This window comes from Sarcophilus harrisii, chromosome 3 (genome assembly GCF_902635505.1).
Source record: "Sarcophilus harrisii chromosome 3, mSarHar1.11, whole genome shotgun sequence".
In the NCBI taxonomy this organism is placed as follows: Eukaryota; Metazoa; Chordata; class Mammalia; order Dasyuromorphia; family Dasyuridae; genus Sarcophilus; species Sarcophilus harrisii.
In genome coordinates this window covers 330246205-330257682 of record NC_045428.1, presented here as the reverse complement: position 1 = coordinate 330257682, position 11478 = coordinate 330246205, and the positions used below count along the sequence as shown (strand labels likewise).

The 11478-nt window shown below is 40.7% G+C and overlaps 1 protein-coding gene across 2 annotated transcripts; it reads left to right on the top strand.

Annotated features, from left to right (window-relative positions):
* The first annotated feature begins 3012 nt into the window (after positions 1–3012).
* Positions 3013–10609, top strand: TMEM37 (transmembrane protein 37). Of its 2 annotated transcripts, XM_031959957.1 has the most exons (3): positions 3013–3186; positions 3286–3443; positions 6994–10609. In XM_031959957.1, exons 2-3 carry the CDS (start codon positions 3423–3425, stop codon positions 7564–7566), a joined length of 594 nt encoding a protein of 197 aa, XP_031815817.1. In that variant the 5' UTR covers positions 3013–3186; positions 3286–3422; the 3' UTR covers positions 7567–10609. The 2 variants fall into 2 exon arrangements, with proteins under 2 accessions (XP_031815817.1, XP_003763842.1); XM_003763794.4 differs by lacking the exon at positions 3013–3186 and having other exon boundaries at positions 3224–3443.
* Positions 10610–11478: the final 869 nt, after the last annotated feature.

The following is an 11478-nucleotide window of genomic DNA, read 5'->3' as shown; positions in this document are numbered from 1 at the left end:
AAACCAAAAAGCCCCAGAATAATCCAGAGTGGGTGTTGCTACCTTTCCCCCAGGGTGCCCTGGGATCACAGAGAAACACATTGGCCCGGAAAAGACAGAAAATTAAGCTAGATATGTAAAAGCCATTCTGATAAAACTTGGATTTTTTTTTTTTTTGGGGGGGGGAGGGAGGGGAAGAGCCTCTAAGTCACCAAAGGCCCTGGGAGTAGAATTTCTTCCTACTCCCAAAGAAAGCTAGGGAAGTAGGGACTTTAAGGATGGAGGTTTGTTTGTTTTTCAGTGAGAGACTAAGACAATAAAGGCACACAGGAATGAGTGGGAGACTTCAAGGGCTAAGTTGGAAATAATCAGTAGCCAAGGCTCAGCAGAGGAAAGAGAAAGAAGAGGGGGAAGAAAAAAAAAAAAGGCTGAATTTGGGCAAAGAAGGGAGAGATCTTAGAGGGCCATTGGCCTTACAGGCATCACAGAACAGAAGATTCAGGCTGAAGCTGCCCTTGTACCCATTATTCAAGGACAAAGGAAAGTTCTAAGAAAAGATCTGTGTTTTCCCCAATTTCCCCTCCCTATACCTATCAACAAACAAGTTAACAAGTAACACACTTGGTTCACTTTACTCAGACTGGTAACCTGAATTTTGCTTGAATCATAGAGAACAGAGGTTAACTGAAGATAAACATAAATTAAATTTAGGCAGAGAGCCACTCCTTTGCCTAAATGTTAAGAATATTCCTAACAGGAGGCTTTTGTGTATATGTATGTCATTGTATACAGAACTTTTTCATTTATATAATAAATAGTAGAAAAGGGTACCAGAAGGATTTAAAGGACTAAATGCTATACTGTGTTACAGTTTGTTAAATCTCCTGAGATAAAGAGAGTTTGGAGAATGGTGACATCCATGTCCTATACAACAGTCAAGAAGGGGGAATGTGGGAAGTGAGAGACAAGAAGAAAGACAGACTCACACTCAAGGACAGAGTCAGAGACACACCCACAAAGACAGACACACAGATAAAGACAGGGAATGTATTCATTGCACTATGCTAATTGCTGGGGATTCAAATACCAACAAGAAAGACTGACCCTGCCCTTAGGGAATTTACGTTCCTTGGGGGGAAAATTAAGAAGGCTGTTAAGTGTAAACAGATTGAGAAGGCCTTTGAATTTAGGAAGACTCCTCATCAGGAATTCAAAATGGGGCATCAGACATTTTCTAGCTCTATGACCCTGGGGAAATCATAACGCTATTTGCCTCAGTTTTCACATCTATAAAATAAATTGGAAAAGGAAATGGCAAAACGACTCCAGTTTCTTTGCCAAGAAAATCCCAGATGAGATCACAAAGGAGCTCAACTAGTCACCCTTTAAGGAAAGATTGAAAAAAGGCTAGAGGAGAAAACTGAGAGGTGGTATCCAGGTGTAGTTAGGGTAAAACCAGAGCTCACGTATCTTTCCAAAGAATCTCAAAACTTTGAAATCTTCAATAGTTCTCCCTCTTCCTCATTCAAACATAAAGTCCTTTCTACCTCAGTCAAATCTCTGGCATCCAGTACCTCCTCTCTGCATTCATATTGTAATCACCCTTTTCAGATCCCTATCACTTCTGGCCAAATAAACTCCTAATCAGTCTGGCTGCTTTTAGTCCATCCCCCATTCAATTGTTGTTTGTCATTCATTATTCAACAGGACCAAGACTTCAGGAAGTGATACCAAGCCATGGAAGTGAATTTGGATTTAAGAGAGGGAGGGCTAAGCCAAATCACCAGCCTCACTCTCTCCTCCATAGCCATCTGGGCCCAACGGCAAGATACAGAACAAGAGTGCAGACGGCCCTCCACTCATTGGAAAACCTTTAATTGGTCTCAATTTGATTGAGGCAACGTTCTTTAAGTTAGGTAAGAAATTAGGCAGTCAATGATCTCTTATCTAGTCAATGTGTGTGTGTGTGTACATGTGTATCTCAACCTGGAAGAAGAATAGCCGGAGATTTTTCTGGCCAAAAAAGAAACAATCCCTATTTATATTTATGTCAATCTAAGTCAATCTAGGCTCAATGAATAAGTGAGACTCCTCCCAAGACCTGTGGTGGATCCAATTCTTGACTATTTGAGTGATCTGTACTTATTCGATGCTTATTCAATACTATTCAGTATTTAGTTTCAGTAATCACCATTCAGTAAACCCCACTCTGATCTTGCCACTTTTACTTCTAAGAGCCCGAGGTGAATGTCCATTGCCCATCAAGGTCTGGATAGTTAAATCTCGGGTTCCCTAAAACGCTTAACTTTATATTCCATCACTTTTTATATTTCTCTTTTGGAACCAAAGACTATCTTCTGTCCCTTCTTTAGGCTCTCTTTCCTGTTTCTTTTTTATCTTTGCTGACATAATTTTCCATGCGGAAATGGTCTCCTTACTCCACCTTACCTAAATTTATCAGTTGACGTGTCTTCATTTATTCAAAGCCCAATTCACATGCTGCCTCTGACCCCTGTCCCTCAGCCAAAGTTGAAAATTACCTCTCATCTCAAATTCCTAAACAGTACTTTGCCGGGATACCTCATTTGCACTTCCCTCCTAACATAGTTATTTGAGCACTTTTATTTTGCAATTAGACTCTGGATCACAGAGATTGCCTTCAATCTTTGTATCTCCAGCATCTACCACCGAGTGACTGCCTAAATAGGTGGAATGGGACGGACCTTTAAAAAAAAAAAAGCACCTTCATATCTCCGCTGTTTTGTCCCCACTATACAGAAAAGGTTATTTTTTCTTTTCTCCACCCACCCCACCTTCAACTACACACAACTACACACCTCCTTTCAAGAAAAAGAAACAGGGTTGAGTTTCTGGTCTCTAGCCTTTTCCGCTACCCGCCTGCCTGCCCTCGAGGAATTTATACTCCAGTGGGGGAGACCAGACCCACAAGTGAAACCCGAGACCTAGTTCAAGGTGGCACATTAGTAAGTACGGGACACCTTCCTACTGACCGCAAATATATCAGCCGCGGGAGCGCAGCCTCACTCTCCCCAGAGCCTTCTTCCCCAGTTCCCTAACGGTCCGCTTTGCTGGTCCAGCTCCCCCATTCCTTGTCCGCGGATGTACTTCTCCAAAACTCATCGACCTCAGGATCGCCCTCCCCCAACATCTCTCGGGATTCCTCGGGACCTCACTAGCTGACTCAGCGTAAGGGGAGCAGCCTAGGGTAGCCTGGGGCGGGGCGATGCAACCAGCCTGGGGTTAATTGCTCTGTTTTTAACCACCCTTCCCTCCTCTTGCCCCAAGCCTCCCGAGTCTTGACTCCACCTACTCTCACCCGACGTGTGGTAGCTGCTAGTCAGCCAGCTGCCGGAGGCACTTTGGCCTTTGCGAAGGAGTCGAGGCTGCTTTGTCCATCAGCTGAGTTCGCTCTTGCTGGCAGCATGACGGCCATCGCGGTTCAGGTATTCGGGAGGGGACCCCGAGAGGGAGATCCCGCAAGAAACTTTGGCCGGGGGCACGGGAGTCTCCTACTGAGAAGCTGGGGGTCTCGGTGTTCTTCCGAGCTCCGGCATGCGTCTCCAGTACTCTCCGGAATCCCGGAGGCTGGGCAGAGGCGTACTGCCCTTCCCCACCGCCACCCTGTTGCAGACCAATTTGGTTTGACCTGGTCCCCAAGTTGGCCTTGGAGGTAACTTTCTCCGCTGCCTATAGCCGGAGACAGTCCAGATTTATCCTATCTACGCCTGGATCTCAGCCTTTGGTTCCTAATTTTGAGTCAATTTCTGCTCTAGTGCAGCTTGAGGACTGGAAAGGAGCGGGAAAAAAAACTTGGAATTGCAGGTTCGGGAGGTGGACACTTGTCTCTTCTATTCTCTGCCTGCCCTTCCCGCAGAAATTCCATCAGACCTCTGTCTCCCGGCTCTTAGGGATAGCCCTAGCTATTGAGAACGCTTCCCCAGAAAAAGGAAGTGTAAAATGGCTTGTATTAGAAAAAAGGCAAAGAGACACCAAGTTGGAAAAGCTGAGTCAAATTTCGTACATATACTCCGAAGATGACTTAATCCTTCCCTACAATGCGACAGCTGTGGTAGGATTCCCTGAAAAGTTTTTGCCAAATATATATTTTTTTACCTCTACTGCTGTTTGCTTACACTCTTGCCAGATATTCTGAGTTTCTTTTTCTGCATTTCAGAATAGTATCTAATTGCTAGGGACTCCTAATATAAAGATGGGTATTTTATTTATATTTTAAAAATTTACATTTTTAGTTTAAAAAAAAATTTTAACCCCTTCCACTTTCTCCTGTCATAACCAAAACATATTTGCCTTTCCTACTTTGGTCAATTGGTTCAGGTAAAAGAATTTGTAAAAGTACTCGAGGCTCTGATACAGAGAGATCCATTTATGAAGTAGACATGGTTCAGGAATTGCAGGTAAAGGCCTTAAACTTGGAGACAGTAAGCCTTTCTTTCCTTGTTATATTCTGTTATATATATCCGTCTCCCCAATCCCACCCTTCTTTGAAGCCCCTTCAAAGTGGCTCAAGTAGATACTGCCTTTTTAGAGAGAGAGAGAGAGAGAGAGAGAGAGAGAACGAGAACACCTGGGTTTGTTTCCCACTTAACTAGCTGAGTGACCTTCAAGTTTTCTGAGGCCCAGGATCTTAGTTTTTTCATCTATAAAATAGGAACAATTATTACTTGCCCTACCTATTTCACAATATTTCTGTGGAACAAACAAGATAATGTGTTTTGAAAATTTCAAGTATTCGAATCTTTGGAAAACATAATCTGATTTTTTTAAAAGGATTTTCTAATTGAAAATAAAGGACTTTTTTTTTTTTTTGAAGTTGTACAACATTATGGAATAACTGCTGTGGAAGAAAGATGATTTCAGAAAACACAAGATCTAGTGCTTGCAGTGGGTATTGGGATGGCTGATACTCCAAGGTTAGGGCAATGATCATGTTCTCTGAACAGTTTTCCTTCTCTCTCCCAGCCTCAATTGCAGTTCCAAAAATGTTTTTTCTAAAATCATGGGATTTGCTTTGCTATTATGTTTAATAAGAGAACACCCAAGTTTGCTTTTTTAGCCAACTTCCTTCTTTATTATTAACTCTTCAAAAGAAAATCAGATGTTAGCAATCTAGTAGTTCTACAAGTTACCATAATTTTGGATCCAGAGCACAGAGAAATCAAAATCATGGATGACTAGAAGTAATTCCCACTCTTTCGGTTTAGTTATTATAGTGGAACCACAGAGTATTAGAATCATAAGGAACCTTGATAAAATTTAAAGTAATTTGGGGGCAGGGGGAATAGGGATTAGAAATTTAAGGATACTTTTTTCTTTTTTGGTGGATAAAGAGGTTTGAATATAGCCTACCTCAGAAGCAAGAGAAATAATTAGATCATTAATCATTTAATTTCCCTGTTAACTTGAAAATTCAGTGATTCTTTAAAAACAAAACACTGAATAGCTCTTTCTGGTATTGGATAGCCCTGAAGACTAAAGTCCTTTCTTTACCTAGGACAGGTGGAGCAGTATGTTTTGCTGATGGAGCTGTCTTTAAGGGTGAAAGGTTTCTCTGTCCATGATTGAAATGGATTTGAAGGTCAATCAGTCAACCTTTATTAGCCACCCAGTATGTGACAGGCTCTATGCTAAGTATTGAAGATACAAATAGAGGCAAAAGATTGCCCCTGCCCTCATGGAGCCTACTATCTATTACAATAATCATAGGATTTGGAGTTTGAAAGATTTTAGAGATCATTCATTTCATCCCATGATGATAATAAATTCATATTGGGTTTTCTTAGATCGCCAAAAAATCAAAATCCTTGAGGTTTTTCAAAATCTATCTCTTCCCATGAAACAGGTAAAATGGAGATGATGACATATATCCTATCAAGTCACTCAACACAGCTTAAGTGAATTGTCCAAAGTTACTTAGCTGATGGAGTTAGCAGCGTAGCAATGACTATTACCTCAAGATGTTACTAAGCAAAGACCAGAGGGGTGTATCAGTTCATAGCTAGTTCCATAGCAATTGGGTTTCAGGCGTGTGACAGTCCCTTTATGATTCAGTTTCCTCAGATGATGGTGGCTATAATGATACCCTACCTATTTCACAAAACTAGAATGAGTTTAAAGTACACATAAGTTTATGTGTACTTTGAAAAGAAAAACATTTGTTTAAATGAAACTCAGAGTAAATAAATGGAGAGGGAAGGTAGGAGAGAACCCCCTCTAGTGAAGAACCTGATTTTCTTCACTCATTCCACCAGGTTTACAGTCAACACCAATTTTTTTTCCAGGCAGTCATCCTTGCTGCCAGTTCCCTCTTATCATGTTTTATCAAGCTGCCAACAATACTGTGTTTAAAAAAAAGAAGAAAAAAAAAAAACCTTCTGCCCAGGTCACCTTGGGGAACCATTTTACAGTTGAAGCTCAGACCCAGAAGAGGTAGTCTTGTACAGAAATGAAGTCAGAAGATCCAAATTTAAATATTGCCTCCCTCTATTTCTGACCACCTGTGTGATGTTGTATACATAACTTACCCTCTCTAGAGCTCAGTTTTTCCTCAGCTATAAAATGAGGAGATTGGATCACTAGCTTAATACTTCACTATAAATTCTACTGCCTTATGAATGGTATCTGCAGTGACCTAACATGTTAGTGCCAGTGCTAGGAATAGACTAGGGTCTGATTCTCTGTCCAGCTCTCTTTTCATCAGACCTTATTAGGTTTGCCCCTAGCCGGGCAAAAAGGACATTCTAGAAAAAAGGGATGACAGAAACACAGATTTGGAGCTACAAAAACACCGGGCAGGTTTGGGAGACGATGAGTAGGAAGGAGCTGGGGGTGATAATATCAGCAGCAACAACAATAATTATAGCTAGCATAGTGCTGTAAGATTTGCATATTTGTTAACACATTTGATAAAACTCAAGATGGACCCTGATGCTAGACTGTAGAACTTCTAATTTCATGTGGTCTGCTGTCTTCCAGGCTCAGAAGCTGCTGGCTCAGAAGAGGCCGGCCAAGTCCTTCTTTGAATCATGCATCCGATCCCTGATCATTCTGTGTGCTGCCTTTGCTGTGGTCCTGTCTTCTATCTCTATATGTGATGGCCACTGGCTCCTAGTGAAGGATCAGCTCTTTGGCTTGTGGCACTTCTGTGCCTTCACCAATAATAGCAAGCTGAATTGCTTCACAGACTTGCATCTTGCCCAGGTGGATGGAGTGGCAGTGGGCATGGTCCTGGCCCGAAGTATGGGGGCTCTGGCTGTGGTAGTGGCCATCTTTGGTCTGGAGCTGCTGATGGTCTCCCAGGTGTGTGAAGATGCTCACTCTCGGCGGAAATGGGCCATGGGCTCCATCTTCATCCTAATCTCTTTTGCCTTCTCTTCTATGGGTCTCTTCAGTTTTGTGATCCTCTTCAAGGACCAGGTCACCTTCACAGGTTTCACCTTGATGTTTTGGTGTGAATTCACCTCTTCCTTCCTCTTCTTCCTAAATGGAATCAGTGGCCTTCACATCAATAGCATCACGTACCAGTGGAATGAACCAAAGAATTTTTAGAAAATGAGAGAGAGCTCCTTCCTGAGAATGAGCTTCTACTTGATGCCTGAGAGAAATAGACTCTGCAAAGCCACTCATTTCTTTCAAGCCATATACCATTTTTTTGTGGAGCTTTTGATTTTTTTTTTTTTTAAAACAAAACCCCTTGTTCTTATTCATCCAGAGGTCTCAAGAAAAAGTTTTGGAGTCAAGGTTCAGATGCCAGTTTTTTTGCAGAAGAGAAGTGGCATTTAAGTTAAATAGGCTGGAGCTATGGGAACAATTTAAGCAGGGGTCAAATAAAGAGCTGATAGTATTCCAAAATTTTATTTCTAGGGTAGAAAGATGCCCTGTGAAAGGTTGCCTGTTGGCCATGACCTTTGGGCTATGCAGTCAAGGAAACCCCAGATGACAACTCTGTAGCAGAGGACAAAGTGGGGGAGGGAGGGAAGAGTCCATCTAGATTCAATAGGTAGGGAGCCCAAGACAATAAGTTCCTTTTTCAAATGTATTTTTTTTTTAATTAAAGAATTTTAATTTCTCTGCCTTTCCTCAACAATATTTGAATCGTGTTGATTCCATGCAGGACTTCTAAAAGGAAATTCACACTTAAATTTTTCTGTATTAGCATAGGGTTCACTGAGTTGCTAAAAATAACTCGAGCTAGATTATTCTTGAGGAACTCCTCCCTCCTCGGCCCAGATCTTCAAAGATTCATCTTTGACCTCAAAAAGCTTCCTCCAGAAGTAACTTCTGCAGTTGACTTTAATGGAACACCATTAAAAGAGGATAACACATACATCAGAGCAGTTTCTAAGGACTACTGCTTAGTCTGGTTTGGTTACATTTACATCCTGCCTTCTTCTTCCCTCTGCTTTATCTCCTCCCTTCTTAAAAATCTCTGTATCCTTTCCTTTTCCTTCCTCTTCCTCTTCCCCCACCATAATTCAAACTCAGAAGACCAGTTTTGTTCTGAAATGCACAGGAAAATGGGAGTAAAAATACTTGTCTTAAATTTTCAGTATTCTTAACCATTCTTCTTATAAGATAAGATCCCATCCACTCTTTAAAAAGATAAATCCTTCCCTGAGAATTACCTCTTCCATTCAAACTGGAGAAATTTCCTAAGGTTGGCAACCATTTTATTGTTGAAAGGAGAAAGAAGTTGAGAGAATTTTATTCCTTATGCATTTCATAAAGTTTTTATTTATCTTTGATTCTTTTATTGAAGAATTTAAAAATCTTTGGTAATTCATCTTCCTCGATAGTAGACTAACCATGGAGTGCCTAAAGGGAGGGTTACCCATCTGATAGCCTTCTGAGATGTGTGACTGATCTGGAACTCAAGATGTTTTTAGAGTCCCTTGAACGAATTAGGAGCTAAATAAAAACTTTTATGTGATATGATTTAATTGGATCCCTGAACTTGGGAGTGGAGTACTTCAATCACTGTATAGTCAGGCTCTTTGGGGCCTCTGGCTATGGGGATACTTCTGAGAGAAAGAGGCTCAGGTGTAGGATTACTGCTTTCTACCTGCTGGCCAGGTGATTTTTCTTTTCTGATCAAGCTCAACAGTGTTTGTTTCATTGTTGTTTCTGCTCACTGAGTTGGCTTTTACTGACTTATAATGTCAGGGACACATTCATGTATGTGCCTATGAGTTGCTGTGTTTATGCTTGCTTGCTTAAGCAGGCTCCACTAACAGCTTAAATGGAAGAGTAAATTAATTCAGTGTTTTCCATTCCTCGAGCACAGCTTGTTTAAAAGCAAGAAGTCTTAATTAGTACACATACCTTGACCTGCTGGACTTTGCCAATTGTTGGGTGTCAGACCTTGGATAATGATTAATATCCATCATTGAGTTTCTCTCTGTGTTTCCTAGGAGGAGGGTTCCTTAGGTAGGAAAGTAAAGATTATCATCTTTGCCAGGTGGGATTTATCTGAATTCTTTGGCTTTGCATTGTCTCCTTTCTAGGTCCTCCCAGGCCAGTTTGGGGTGAAGGATTTCCCTCAGTCCATGATATTCATTCCTATCAGTTGACATTCTTTTCATTTCTATAGCTACCCCTCAGGTCTCCCCTCTCCCCCTGTGCATCTGGTCTGTACTGGTTAATCTCAACCTCTTCCCTTCTGTTCAGACTTGTACTCAAACATTTTTTTTTTCCCTCCCTTTATGAACCCCTAGCAGAGATCTAGCTTAATACAACTGAATTCTACCAGCTGTGTCATTCTGGTCACCAGCCTTGTTAGAGCTCTTGGAAGTGATGGCTGGCTCTATGCTGGGATAAGTTGTTTTTTTTTTTAACCAAGATAGTAATTACTTGATTTCAGTATTTATTTGGAAGACCTTTGGGGAAGTGGGAAAAAGTCTGGAAAAGGTATCCATGCTCCTAGTCTATTTTAGGCACTTATAAATAAATATATGGGTGCATTTAAAAAAAAAAAAGAAGAAGAAGAATCTGGGAGAAGACTACAGGGAACAAGGATAGTAAGTGTTTGTCAGTAGTCTGTATCATGGCATCATGGGAGAGACAAGATGAAATTACCTACAACCAGATAGTAAAATACCATTCCCATAAAGTCAGACTGTTAGTAGATTGGGACCTTTGAGAAACTGAGTAGGGATTCACAAGGATTAAGGATTTGGGGGCAGTTTTTCTAACCAGATTGGAGATTGGTGGCATTCTGAATGACAAAAGACAGCTTTAGGGTAAAGGTAAGAGTCTAAAGCAGAAAGACTTCTCTTTATTTCACCTCTCTGGCAAGAGAGACATTATGCACAGACATTTTCTATCTATGTTCTAAATACAAAATATGATTATTTGTACTTAGACATTTTCTATCTCCTAAATGCAAAAGGCAAAAATGTGCACTTTTTCCAGTGTTTACTTTAACTAAGAACTAAGTCATGTTCAATAAAGTAATTCAGATCATACAAGTTCTAAGTGTGTTTGTCAGTAAAACCACTTTGAGTTAAGGAAGGACTTGAGGCTAGAGAGTCATCAACTGATTCTCTTTCCCACAGAGAGGTAGTAATAGTGAGAGAGAGTCTGAAGTCTACTTGTATCAAACCAAAATAGTATGAAGCTTACCTCATATTTGTTATGGTATGTTTATCATTTTAAATAAAATGCGCTCTGATTCTCACAACCCCTATGGAAGGGAAAAAAGATACTTTCTCAATTTGACCAGTATAACTACAATCCAGATTGTTGAAACAATTTGTCCAAAGTCACACAGCAAGTAAGTGTTGGCTAAAATTAGAATCCAGGCCTCCCACTTGCCAGAGTAGTGTCTTTCCCAACCTTACTTCCCAAAGCGTGAACTTTTCCTTTTATGCTACTCTTCACCTTTTTTCAGTCCCTAACCTTGAACTTGATAGAAAGCCTGTGAAGAGAGCAGGAGAGCTGAATTATTTCCTCAGTAGAGAATTTAGAAAATGTTTTTAATCAACAGTATTGGTTACGTTGGGAAATCCTATAAAAGGCCACAATTTCTAGCAGTTAACATGTACTGAAGCCAAGAAGACTGGATTGACCCAAAAGACTTGTGTTCAAATTCTGGTTTTACTTGTGTCCTTGGACCTTGTTGTGGGGAGAAGAACTTTTTCCTTCCTTTTCTTAAAAAAAACTTCCCGAGTAGGGCTTCAGGAAGGGTGACAGGAAGATTAACTGAGAGTTTTTAGTTTCTTTTATTGGCTACATAAAAACATAAACATGAGCTATATTTTGATGTTCTGGAGAAACCCTAGGTAGGCTGGCAACAATGAGTGCAATCAGAATATAGGCTGTAAGAGGGAGGGAAGAAAATATAGGTATAGCTTCTGGGCTAAAGTGACCAATGATATGAGATGCCCATGAAGACAATGTGATCAGGAATGCTTTGGTCAAGGCTGACAGGATAAAGAATAAAGACTTGCTTGAAGATGTTTT

Coding starts and splice junctions, on each gene's coding strand:
- TMEM37 (XM_031959957.1), top strand. CDS start 3,423: ATGACGGCCATCGCGGTTCAG. Junction 3,444..6,993: donor TGACGGCCATCGCGGTTCAG/GTATTCGGGAGG, acceptor GCTGTCTTCCAG/GCTCAGAAGCTGCTGGCTCA.